The following is a 13,738-nucleotide window of genomic DNA, read 5'->3' on the forward strand; positions in this document are numbered from 1 at the left end:
GCTGTCAATGACTATGATACCATCTAAAAGGATATAGTACTAAATTAAACTTGAAGACATGATGATGTATTCTAGATGAGTATTATTTCCAAATGGTCATTTTGCTTCTTCTGCTTGTATCTTCATTTTTTTAAAATTCAGTACCTATTGTGAAGCAAACCTGGGAAGGAGAAACCAAATTCATTGAATATTACAGTGATTATGCAGAAAGTTCAATACCTACTGTTGACATAGGAGTACCAAATACTGAAAGAGGTGGGTTTTAATATATTTCTTTCATGTATAGTAACAACTATTCCATATGAATGTCTGGACAAGCGCTGGCTCTTCGGCTTTGAAACGGAGATGAGCACTGGCCCCTAGAGTTGGAAACGACTAGCACGCATGTGCGGGGGAACCTTTACCTTTATCTTTTTAACAAGGAAATGCTTTTGCTAATTTGGCTCCAAGCTTGAAAAGTGATACTTAAGATGCAAAAGGTGACATCAGTTCCTCTACTTTTTATCATTTGGGATTGGGCTGAGCAGGAATGGTTAAATATTGGAGCAGAGCCTCCATAGACTAGATGTTTGTCTACATTACAGTAAGGATAGGCAATCATATTGAAGTTTCCACGTTAGTTTTCATTTATTTTTCTGTCTGTGAGGGCCAGCATAGGCATGGCAATGAGGTTAAAATGCTCAGCCCATTTTTGAGAATTTGGACACTCTAATTGCAGCAAACAAAAGCACTGTCCCAAGTCAGCACTTTTATGGATGAATTATAGCAGAATGATCTGTGTTGCAGAGTAGATGGCCAACCCTCTTTTTAAATTGCTGTATTACATTAAGGGCAGCCAGCCAAGCAGAATCTATCTCCAGAATCTTAGTCCTGTTTTATATGTTCTAATTGTTACTAAGCTGATTGACCCATACCGTAACAGGACATACCTGAATATATATCCGAACATTTACTTAATACCTACTTCCCAGGTTTTTTTTCCTTTTGCTACTTTCTAGGTCATTGTGGAAAGACTTTTGCCATTTTGGAAAGATTTTTAAATCATAGTCCTGCTAAAATGCCTTGGTTAGTCATTGTGGATGATGATACCTTGATAAGGTAAAAATTTCAGAATCAAATTAAATTGAATTATACTACTATCTGTTGTGGTTGTTGTGCCGATGTAACTTGCTGGATTGCAAATTCCAGATGAAACGTTAAGATTCAGGATGCAATGAAATTTTGGAATATGAGACCACAAATCCAAACAAAACAAACTAAAAACATCTCTCAAATGTTAAATTTATTACTGGATATTTGAGCACATTGTGGCATAAAATCATTGTGGCATAGTATCTAGAAAGATGGCAATTTTGAAATATTGCTCTAGCATTTGAATTTATGAGGCTATATGGTGGAAAATGTACAAATAATGAGATGACATTGGTTGCCCAAACCAAGAAGCTTTTCTTTAGCTCACTCAAGTAATTTCTCTCTTGGTCATGCACTAAGCACTCAGCATGTTTGAGCCCATCACTGGAATTAGCAGATTGGCTATTTACTCCTGGATGCAGCTTAATCTCCTTGCCACATTATCCTCTGTTACCATGGGGGGAAGATTGATATAGTTGATTATGTTCATTTTCATCTTTGGCTCACACAGGCTGACAAGCAGGAATGCTTACTTGTCACCTAAGGGCTTCAGAAAGTTTTTAAGAAGAGATTGGACAGTGATCTATCTGAAATGGTATAGGATTTTCTGCCTAAATAGGGGGTTGGAACAGAAGATCTCCAAGATCCCTTCCAACTCTGTTATTCTGTTATCCTGTGGTATATTACCAGATTCTGACATTCCCGAAGTCCAGTTTCCAGAACTCTTTTTGGGGGGATGGATTGAACCTGTTACGCATATCACTTTGCTTAAGAAATTTATTGCAAAAACAATGGTACAAGAATGCTATTCTTCATTAGCCCAACAGGAATATATATATATTAATATTATATTTTATTTTTCACTAGAAAGAATACAATTTGCAGGACAACTAAATCTTTATGAAGAAATAAACCATGACAAATTTTACTAAAAATGATGGAGGTTTCAAGCTATGTTCCTTTAACGTCTGACTTTGTGCACAGAATGCAATGAAGTCTTTTGTGCTAGGAGACCATATGATGGGGAGAAAGCATGCCAGATTTCAAACAGATGGGTTAAGGGAGATTATGCAGAGGAAGAAGTGTTCATAAGGAATTATGTGTGTATTTCTGGATACAGTAGAGGTGATTTATAGTTTTGGCTGGTTTTTATCTTAAAATAACTAAGTTTTTAGAGAGGTCAAGTAGCTCCCAAAGCATTTTCACACAACCATGTAGACAAAAAGACCGGATAATACTGATAGATCTCTCTTTCAATCCCAAAGATTTTTCCAGCTCCCACAGTTCTGTGATTGCAGCAACCAAAGGTGGCCATTCTGATTTAATCACACACTTACAGTATTTTCCCTCCATCACCTACACTATCATTATGTCTTATCTAAGTAATAGAAACATCTTTTCCTTTTGGCATACCTGCTCATCAGCTTTTCTAAGATATCAGCAGTCTGGTGAAACTAATCGAGACTGTTCATGTAAGCCCAGAACAGATGTCTATTCAGATTTATTTACTATTGTCTGGGTGAAACAATCTCTGTTCCAAAATATTCTACGCCAGCTTGTCATCTGAGGTTTGACCAATCTAATGTACAACCATAGTAACTATGTATGTACATTTGGAGGTTGGGTTCAAAGTTTTGCAAGCAGATTTTTACAAAAGCAGATTTTAAAAACAATTTTATCCTTTATGCCCACAAACTTTTCCAGATATTTGAATATATTCCTGAACAGCATGGAATTTGGTATTAGAGCCTGTTGGGCAGAATCAATGACTTTTATATTTTTGGTTCAAATTGCTTTTTCCATGTATGAATGCTGCTTATTTTGATTCTGGCAAACTGCCTTGAAAAATGTTGGCAAGTACCAGGTTTGTGGCTTCCTTAGATGTCCTGATTGTGAGTTCTTTGGTGCTCTCTGAGTTTGGTTGTTTTTTTGCAGACATTTCATTACCAAATTAGGTAATATAATCAGTGCAAGCTCAGAACAGGTTCAGTTCAGAGAAACAAGTATTCCCTTCCAGTGATAATATCCTGATTATAGTATTATAAATTTAAATCATGCAACAAGAGGAATTTAAAGCATGGCACATATGCTTTAAAATTACATTTTCTAATTAATACAACAGGAAAAAAATAATCTCTCTTTCCTGTGTTCTCACATGCTGAAGTAACCAAATATTATAATGAATGGAAGGAAATCTGACATGTTCAAAACCCAGTTATATTTGTTAAATTGAAGATTCAACACTGTATCTAATAATTGTATCGTATACAAAATAAGCATGACTTAAAAAGGAGAAATTTACCAGAAGGTATGCCTAATTTTCCATGAAATTCTACAGTGGCTATAGATGTAAAATGTAATTCATTTTCAGTACTGAGAATTATTTTTACATAGTCTACACAATATAATATTTGCTTATTTATTTAATATATATGCTGGATGTCTCACTATCTAAAGCAAATATGGAAATGTCAAAAACATTGTACCACATTTTAAAAATTAATGTTCACAACATTTCAAGAGAAAAATCTTCACATAATTTGATTACCTATATTTTTTGAATAACTACATTTGGAGAAGTACTAAGGAGTAATTCTTGCATTAGGAACATAGAAAAGAGTGTACATACAGTATTTATGGCAACAAAACAGGCCATATAATGTGAAAAGTTCTCACTTTCATATTTCAGAATTTTTTTTGAACTAGTGACGAGAGTGGCCTGCTTCTGAAAAATCTTTTCCAGCATCCAGGTCTTGCAGCAATAGTCTAATATTTACTGATGTGTAAGTGAATTAAGTGATGCCAAACAGACAGAACATTAGAATAAATCCATTTGGGCATGTTTTTTTTTGGTATTTGGAATATATAGCTTTCGCTGATATATGATAGCTTATATTTCATGTACCATATTGGCAACAGAATCACTGGAAAGTTAATCACACAGCCAGCACTTCTGCATAAGTAATTAAAATGTCACCGTTTGATGCCAAATATCCTTATGTACATCACACTGGAATATAAATGTAATTATATCATATAAATTCACCCAGACCTTCTTTTCTGCATAATTTAAAAGCTAGTCTATATTACTAGAACAGAGTGATTAAATTAAAAATAAAACTACCCACTTGGTATTTATCTTGCTACATATATTTTACCTATTGAAAAATGCAATATAGTATATATTCCCAAAATTAATATCCCACCAACTTCCAAAGACTTCTAAAAATTATCATAAATAATAATTCAAAGCAATAATTAAATATTTCAAAATTGACATGAAATGCTAGAATTAAAGAGCAATGTTAAAAATTACTTTATGCAACAAGGTAATTCAGCCCCATATGATTTTTTGGCAATAGCCAAAATTTAAAAAGGTCTGCTTCTGTGTCTGTGGAGATTCTCAGTCATCCGGTCATAGTTGTCTCAAAGGTGCTTTTTCAAAAGGCAACTGGACAGTTTTTTCCCTTGGGGAAGAAGAAGAAAACGTTTAGCTTCTCATCCAAGAAGCTTCATCAATTATCGTGCTGGTGGGGATGGAAGGATTGTATTTCTTTGTGGTCATCTGGTCATTAGCACTTTCCCTGAAAGCCCATGAGGCCACTTGGGGGTTATTTTTGCCTCCAGGGTCACCTGAATCAGTGCAATTAGTTGTGGAATTTTCTTGGAACTGCTGCAAAAGCTGCGTTGTAGACTGAAGATGGGGTGCTCAATGTTAATATAAATGGCCTCTTTTACTCCTCTTTCCAGTGCTTTTTTTGTAAAAGAAAAAGGTGCCGGAACTCACACGTCATTAAACCTGCCTTGCCTACCCTACAAGGTTCCATCCAAAAAAGGTGCCGGAACTCCGTTCTGAGCGTTCTATGAGAAAAAAAGCCCTGCCTCTTTCAAACCAATGATCCTCTTTGTCCAAAATGTGAACTTTGCTGTCTTCAGAAAAGTGACCTTGTGTTGTGATTCAGAGTCAGCCTGTGGGTTCGGCAGTTGGGTCGGACAACTCAGAGGAGGAGGAGGGGGGTGTTGAAGAGCTTGCTGAGGGGATTGGACAGCTTGATGAAAGCCCCCATCAAGGCCACTCTCATCTGGTCACGATGCAGACCCAGCTGTGTGAGCCTGACAGCGTGGATGAAGATGACCCACAGCTGGCCCTGTTCAAGGACGCCTGACGCAGGAGGCAGTCAGTCAGGAGTAAACAGAGGAAGGCAATGGGGCACCTCGGAAGGAGGCACAGAGAGGCCACGCCCTGAACTGTATTTAAGGGGAATGTGTGGGAGGGCTGGTTTGCTGAAGGCAACCGCTTGGATTGTTCCTGCTTCTTAGCTCGTGTTTTATGGTTGGTGTCTTGTCTTGCTCTGTTTTATGTGAATAAATTTGGCAGGCTTTATTCCAGCCTCTTGCCATTTGTAAAGGGGTCGTCCCTGCTTTTGCTGCAGGGCCGGTAGCAGGCTGGTACAGAACACCTTTGTCTTTCAAATGCAGATGGACTGCTGAATCTTGTCCTGCTGGCTTTGATCTATGTTGTGCCATGTGCTTGTGAAGTGGTTCAGCTCTGCTTTTGTGCTTCTCCCCCCCCCCCATCCAAGCACAGGCACTTGTAGCATCCCTATCCAAATGGGCGAAGAAACAGGATAGGCAGATTCCCTTCAGAGGAGATAGTCCCATAAAAAATATACAACTTCATTTTATTTATTTATTAATCAAATGTATATACATACCATTTTACCAAAGGCGATTCAGGGCAGTGCACAACAATAAATAAAACAACCAATATAAAACATAAAAATATTTTTTAAAAATCACATGAATAAATAAAAACAAAGACCGAAGCAGGATAAAAATGACCTTCATTATAAGTTAATATCAGCACCTTGAAACTTGACTTGAACTTGGAAACAAAATTAGTGAAATATTCCTAAAGTGTCAATTTGGTTCGTGGCATTTTGGAGCAGCTATAGTTTCCAGGTTGTTTTCATAGACAGCCCTAGGTGGCATATTCATCATCATAGTTCCGCCTTCAGATAATAAAAGCAGGAGTAACTGTCATTAAGTCTTCTGCTCTGAGAAGTGCTGCATCTGGCAGACCAGCCAGAACTGGCCAACAGTTGCTCCAGAAGAATTGTAAGTTCAGAAGGAATCTGGAAGCCATGGATCTGCCTCTCAGGAGGAGAATGACCACATCCAGAAGTGAATAAGAGCTGCCAGTAAAACCAAAGATTACTAAGAAATACCATATGGGAGCTCCCTAATTTTCTGAGTATAATAGCTCATGGATATGGGTGGTCAGTGCTGAAAAAACTTTTTCTGTAATTAGAAAACCAAGATTTTGGATATAGTCCTTTGTGAAAAGGGCAAATGTTGAAATATGTATCATGAATTTACAGTGGAAATATTGCAAATCAGGTACTTGCATCAAATGACAAGGCACATATGAATTGTGATCATGAAATCATTAAAACAAATATTTATTACAATCACTGATCAGCACACATCTTCACCATCTTGATTTGTTGCAGACATCAACACTGAATTTTGTCATTTTTCCTGGTGGGGTTGTAATTGTAGAAACAAGTTAAATGATGCAGCCTGATACAAAAGTTTCATAAAAATAACTTTTGCTTTAGAATATTAAAATTAGGAGGGAATGACGCGGTGGCTCAGTGGGTTAGGACGCTGAGCTTGTCGATCAGAAGGTCGGCAGTTTGGCGGGTCGAATCCCGAGTGCCGCGTAACAGAGTGAGTGCCTGTTACTCGTCCCAGCTTCTGCCAACCTAGCAGTTCGAAAGCACGTAAAAATGCAAGTAGAAAAATAGGGACCACTCCGGTGGGAAGGTAACAGCGTTCCGTGCGCCTTTGGCATCTAGTCATGCCAGCCACATGACCACGGAGACATCCTCGGACAAGCGCTGGCTCTTCGGCTTTGAAACGGAGATGAGCACCGGCCCCTAGAGTCGGAAACGACTAGCACGCATGTGCGGGGGAACCTTTACCTTTACCTTTTTAAGGTTATAGGCCTTTATATTGAAGAAAAGACCCAAACAGAACAACAGAAAAGCTTATACTTTTTATAGTAATATTTGATGATTGTATAGATTTTTTTAGAAACAAAGAGGGTTTTTTTAAGTAGCTAGTGAAAATTTTTTAAATATTCAAAAGACATTCTCTTAAAAATTCTGTTTCAGCAATGTACAGCTGCAGGGTTTGGGATTTTTTAAAAGTAATTAAATATATTAGATGGTATTTCACAATGTAATTTTGTTCTAGCATCTCTAGGCTCCAGAAATTACTCAGTTGTTATGACTCAAGTGAGCCAACGGTTCTCGGGGAACGCTATGGCTATGGTTTAGGATCGGGAGGCTATAGTTACATTACTGGTGGAGGAGGGTAAGTCATTTAAGTTATTCAAAGGAGTAAAGAAACGTAAGAACAATAATTTAGTTTTCAACACTTTCATGATGGATAGATTTCTTCTGATATCAGGCTCTGCCACTATGAATGAGATTTTTATAGTCCTGTTGTCATAGAATTTTTACAGGAATGAGAAATATAAAAGTGTCCTAACTTTGTAAATAGCAATATAATAACTTACTGTACCATTTCAATAGACAAATAAACATAGCAAAAAGAAATTCAAAGCACCATGAGTACAATTAGAAATCATATCTGATTTATCAAAGCTGTATACTTGATACCTTGTTGTATCCTGATAGGTATTGTTTTTTTCAGTTGAGTTGTATTTGGAAGTGGTATATGATTGAGCATCTAATTTGTCAATAATCCTAAAACAGATTTCTACTATCAATCACAAGTAATGGTAACGTTAAATGACATCCATTAAGTTATGTTGATATTACTAGGAAGAAGAACGTATAGCATTATGATTTCATTAGGAGACCAGAGCAGTAGTAATCTGTTTGCGATGACTGTTACAGACTCATAATTGCTGTTAGTAGATAAAACCTTTTATTCAGTAATAATTCTTATCTTCTTGATTATTATTCTTTTTGGACTTGTCTTAAAAGGATGGTCTTCAACAGAGAAGCAATCCAAAAATTGTTTGCTAGTAAATGCCGCTGCTACAGCAATGATGCCCCTGATGATATGGTAATTGGAATGTGTTTCAGTGGTTTAGGAATTCCAGTTACACATAGCCCTCTCTTCCATCAGGTGAGTGTTGTTACCTGTAACTTAAGTATCTCATGGTTAATATTAGGTCAGTTTCCGTAAAACCTAATTAAAATGATACGACAGCTGTGAAATATGTTACATAAAGCATTCCTGCTTTTTCCTAGATTCTTTACTAGGAAACAGGGATGCAAGGGCGTTTCAAACTATAAATAGAAGGCTGGAACTTTGGCAATAAAGTACAGAACATACATTATTAATAGGATATTAAAAGATGCCCCTTTTTGGTCTACACAAATTAAATTCTTCCAGAATAATAAAATGGAAACAGGTGAACATACAGTGAATATCCTAGTGTTTCAAATCATGCTTATTTTTATAAATATATCAATATTTATCAATATATGTCAACATATGTCAAGTCTGGCTTTCGTACAAAAACCAACTAGAGCATCTTATCTCAACACAACTGTCAAAACATTACAAGATGTGTTTAGATAATTTTTTAAAAAATCAGGAGAGATTAATTTTTTCCTTGTAGTTTTAACCACAGATTTCGTGGTCTTCAATTTCCACGTGTAGCTGCACTTTTCTTCCCTAAATCGTGTTTTATCATCATTCAAACAAATGTAATTTCCAAAATATAATGTCTAACTTTTAAAATGTGCTGATCATCACCAAATTTATCTAGAATACTTTTGTAATGGTAACATGAAAGCAGTAGAAAATGCTAAGAAGGGAGATTATATGAAAAATGGACTCCTAGCGTTTCAGTGAAACATGAATATCATTTAAAGACTCATGTAACTAGTAAACTTTCTGTTTCAAATAAACATTTATTTAAAATATTTATATTCTGCTTTGTCATAAGTATACAAAGTACATTAAATACTAAATTAACAATTTATACATATTGTTAGCTTTCTCATATCAATTAGCAGCCATTTTATGTTTGAACTATAGAGTTGGTTTCTATTAGGAAATGGTCCGATACTGTTTCAGAATCCACTTGAATACTCTAATTTTTCATAAGTATATAATTAATGTTTTGGGAAGATCTTATTACTGCAACTGTTGGGTGAACAATTCAGATTATGAAATTAAGATATTGTTACCTCTTTAGCTTTTATTTCAATCAGTCCTCTAATTATGCAGCAAGTGAAATGCTTAACTTCAGATAAAGAAGTTTGTTATCCAAAGTCATCCAGTTTTTCATCTATCCAGCCTTCTGGTACAATATAGCCTCAAGGAAGCATAAATCCCCACAGTAATTTTAAACTTCTGCAGAGTCATAAGGCAAAATGTATGAATCTTAATATGAAAGCAGAATAAAAATTGATTAAATAATAAATTAAAATATAAAACAAATTAGGCAGAGGAAATTCTATAATTCTAGGTCACAAACATCAATTTTGCATATTATTAATGTTTGAGTAGGAGCAACTTTCCAGGGACGCTAACATAATTTTTTTCATATTGTATTTAACTCTTGGAAAAAAGAAGTACCCTGAGATACCACACACTGAATTGCAAAATAGTTTCATTATAAAATAAATATGAAAATTTAAGGACAGAGCATAAATAATATTTGCATGTTGAAAATTAAGAAGACAGATTCTCATCACTTTTCCAGTGCAAGCACAATTCTTAAAATATATAGTCCATTTATTTATTTATTATTCTTATTTCTTGGGATTTAGTTTAACATTTAAATTTCAAATGGAAAAGGCAAACCAGATGAGATAGCAAAATGTATCTTCAAATTATCTTCTTATACAAGTACCTGGTCAAAACTAATATCTTCTTATGTTCTTTAAAAATTCTCTTTAATTTATTGTGGAAGCAAAAGGCAACTATCATGTATAAGCTTGTTTGCTTCTGTTTAAATATTTCACTAATATGCATTGTTACATTATGAGACAGTGAAAAAACAAATGCTGTTGTGGTTCTGAGAATGTACTCATGAACAAATGGTTTTGAATTGCCATATTCAATTAGCCAGATCCTTAATAGACTTTCCATATTCCCAAGATCTTTATATACTTATTTGGTGTTGTTGTTGTTGTTAGTTGCGAAGTCGTGTCCGACCCATCGTGACCCTATGGACAATGTTCCTCCAGGCCTTCCTGTCCTCTACCATCTTCTGGAGTCCATTTAAGCTCACGCCTACTGCTTCTGTGACTCCATCCAGCCACCTCATTCTCTGTCGTACCCTTCTTCTATTGCCCTCAATCTTTCCCAGCATTAGGCTCTTCTCCAGTGAGTCCTTCCTTCTCATTAGGTGGCCAAAGTATTTGAGTTCAGGATCTGGCCTTCTAAAGAGCAGTCAGGGTTGATCTCCTCTAGGACTGACCGGTTTGATCGCCTTGCAGTCCAAGGGACTCGCAGGAGTCTTCTCCAGCACCATAGTTCAAAGGCCTCAATTCTTTGGCGCTCAGCCTTTCTTATGGTCCAACTTTCACTGCCATACATTGCAACTGGGAAGACCATAGCCTTGACTATACGCACTTTTGTTGACAGGGTGATGTCTCTGCTTTTTAGTGTGCTGTCTAGATTTGCCATGGCTTTCCTCCCAAGGAGCAAGCGTCTTTTACTTTCTTGGCTACAGTCCCCATCTGCAGTGATCTTGGAGCCCAGGAAAATAAAATCTGTCACTACCTCCATTTCTTCCCCATCTATTTGCCAGGAATTGAGAGGGCCAGATGCCATGATCTTGGTTTTCTTAATGTTTAGTTTCAACCCAAGCTTTGCACTCTCCTTCTTCACCCGCAACAAGAGGCTCTTTAGTTCTTCTTTTTCTTCTTCTTCTTCTTCTTCTTCTTCTTCTTCTTCTTCTTCTTCTTCTTCTTCTTCTTCTTCTTCTTCTTCTTCTTCTTCTTCTTCTTCTTCTTCTTCTTCTTCTTCTTCTTCTTCTTTGGTGTAAAGTACAATATATCTTATGGGCTATCCAGGTACCATAGTTTTCATACCAGATAGATTGTAGAATTTGGAGACAAAAAAGCATTTTATACTGTATCTATTACATCATCTAAACAAGAAGATAATATTCTTAAGTGCGTAATTTAAGACCATACTTTAATAAGGAGGACTAATAAAAATGCTCATTTTTTAAATTTATATTGCTTCAAAGGCCAGAAGCTACGCTCTTCGGTTAATTTCGCTATTCTATTTTCTCAGGTCTAAACTTCTATTCTTTTAAATAACAGTATTTCGAACTTACTGGAAACAATATGCTTAGCTTTTTTATTTTATTTCAGAGTATAATCTTTTGTTGACAGTAGAACAATTTGTTTTATCCATTATTGGTTATCAGATAATGGGATTTAGTAATGCTTCTTCTAAAAAGAATAAATACAGCTTTGTTTACCATATACACAACAGTTACATTAGCTCTTTGCAGCCATTCAAATTGTATATGCAGTGTTTCATTGGAATAATAATAGCCCAGCCTCACTGCCATATTAGATTCATCTTGTCACAAAGAGCTACATGTGTAAAGGTCAATGTGAACAGATTTTCTACAAAGATGCCATACATTCCTGCTGTGCTTATCATGTTATCAACTTAACAGGACTGTGTCTGTATCTGATTTGAGAATACATAATCTTTGCTTTTTTATATAATTGAAAAAAATATTTTATAAGTATGCAACTCATTCTCTCTTTTACTTCAATTCTAGGCTCGCCCAATGGATTATCCAAAGGACTTCCTATCCCATCAAGTTCCAATATCATTTCATAAACACTGGAATATTGATCCAGTAAAGATTTATTTTACATGGTTGGCTCCAAATGTACAAGATTTGGAATATGGAAGCAAACATGTCAGAGAGGATTTATAATTATGAAAATATTTATAAATATTGTTATGGTCTTAATATTTAGAATGTAGATAAAATTTTATTGCTCTATTTATAATTATTTGTTGCCCATGTTATACAAGTACCACTTTTTGGCACAGTATGCTGCTTTCTTCCTTTTGGACTACTATAATTTACATCCCATAATTAGAACCACTGTTTAGGGATATAGTATCTGTGCCCAAGGCAATTAACCTCTCCACTGCCCCATTGCCACACTGCCACATTGTTCATTACTTTGTGTAGGTACTAATGAAGGATGGCTTGGAAACAAGTTTATATTAAATCTTGTGAGTGTAGACCACACAGGATCCACAGTTGTTACTAGACCATGCTCTGAATATTGCTGCTCTAAATCAAATGGATGCAAACTTTTATTTGTGCACTTATTCCCTTTTATTGGCCTTAAAGTTTTAAAATTAATGCTTCTGTTATAAAAGTTTGTAATAGTTATCACCTATTAGATGCTAAGATCTTTTGCCAATTCATCAACATTCTTTTGCTTCCCAAAAAAAGGATACATTTTGAAGGAAAAAAAGACAATAACCTTCACATACACATTTTATGTCATGTAATCATTTTGCAATTATTTAAAATACGAACAGCAGAATAGGATAAAATGTTTGCCCAGAATCAGAGTAAAAAATATTGCCCTCATTTTATTTCCTCATCTAGCAAAGTTTCACTGCCATATGACAATAACAGCATTCCATTTCCCATAGGAACTGTAATTGCTTGGAATCAATTCAAGAAGCAGCAGTTACTGGCAAGGATTGCACATGCTTCAAAAAGGGTTTGGCGGAAACGTTTCACCTTCACAGCAGCTCAGTGTTTATTTTTTATTTTTTTGATACTCATTAAAACAGCCCCTTTTTTAAAGCTTCGGTGCAAGCCTGCGTCTACTTTAAGAGTCTGCGTTTTGCTTGCCGAAACATCCAAAGCACTTCTGCTGAATCATTTCTAAATGCACACAGCTCTACTGTTTCTTCATTTTTTTTGAAATAGCAATGGAACAAACAAATCGAATGTGGTGAATCAAAAGGTAAATTAGGGCCATGCCATTATCTCAGAGTCCCTTTCTTCCATATGAGCAAAATTCATTGCAGCCTTAATAAAAACAGTTGTATTTAGTACACTATCCTATCCTAACTTTTTAAATAAAATTTCTTCCATCAAAGGTAGTTACAAGATATAAATCAATTTTGCTTGCTATATTGTAACCAGATAAAAATTCTTAAAGCGGTATTGTAGTTTTGTGTTTTTTTTAATAGCACAAAGCATTGTGGTCCAAAGTATTGTCATTCTTAGATCATTGGCCAATTTGGAAAAAATACTTATTTAACCAAAATCAATAAAGCAGTATACATTTACTATGAATGTAGCCTGGATTTTTTTTAAGAGTATTCAATGGCCCTACTCAAGATGGATTGAATTGAAGTGTTTGAATTAAAGGAGTCACTGTCTTCTATCGTTTCTGTATTTCCTTCTCTCAGTGCCTTAAACAATGGATACATCTGCTGATTCAGATCTATGCGTTTTGTACTGAATGGGATGGATTATTATTTATGTTTACTGTGTGAAATAAAACAAATGATTTAAAATAGAATAATATATTGTACTGTCACT

General features: G+C 35.5%; 1 protein-coding gene across 1 annotated transcript in view; it reads left to right on the top strand.

The window, feature by feature from the left end:
* The window catches only part of B3GLCT (beta 3-glucosyltransferase), a 68,087-nt gene extending 54,380 nt beyond the window's left edge, over positions 1-13,707 (top strand). Inside the window, exons 11-15 of the mRNA XM_083361878.1 lie at positions 142-255; positions 999-1,098; positions 7,393-7,512; positions 8,151-8,295; positions 11,933-13,707. Of these exons, the coding sequence (XP_083218004.1) occupies positions 142-255; positions 999-1,098; positions 7,393-7,512; positions 8,151-8,295; positions 11,933-12,094 (641 nt within the window). The 3' untranslated portion in view covers positions 12,095-13,707. The remainder of the gene's footprint in view (positions 1-141; positions 256-998; positions 1,099-7,392; positions 7,513-8,150; positions 8,296-11,932) is intronic.
* The last annotated feature ends 31 nt before the right edge of the window (positions 13,708-13,738 follow it).

Source organism: Vipera ursinii (assembly GCF_947247035.1).
Source record: "Vipera ursinii genome assembly, chromosome: 4".
Lineage (NCBI taxonomy): Eukaryota > Metazoa > Chordata > Lepidosauria > Squamata > Viperidae > Vipera > Vipera ursinii.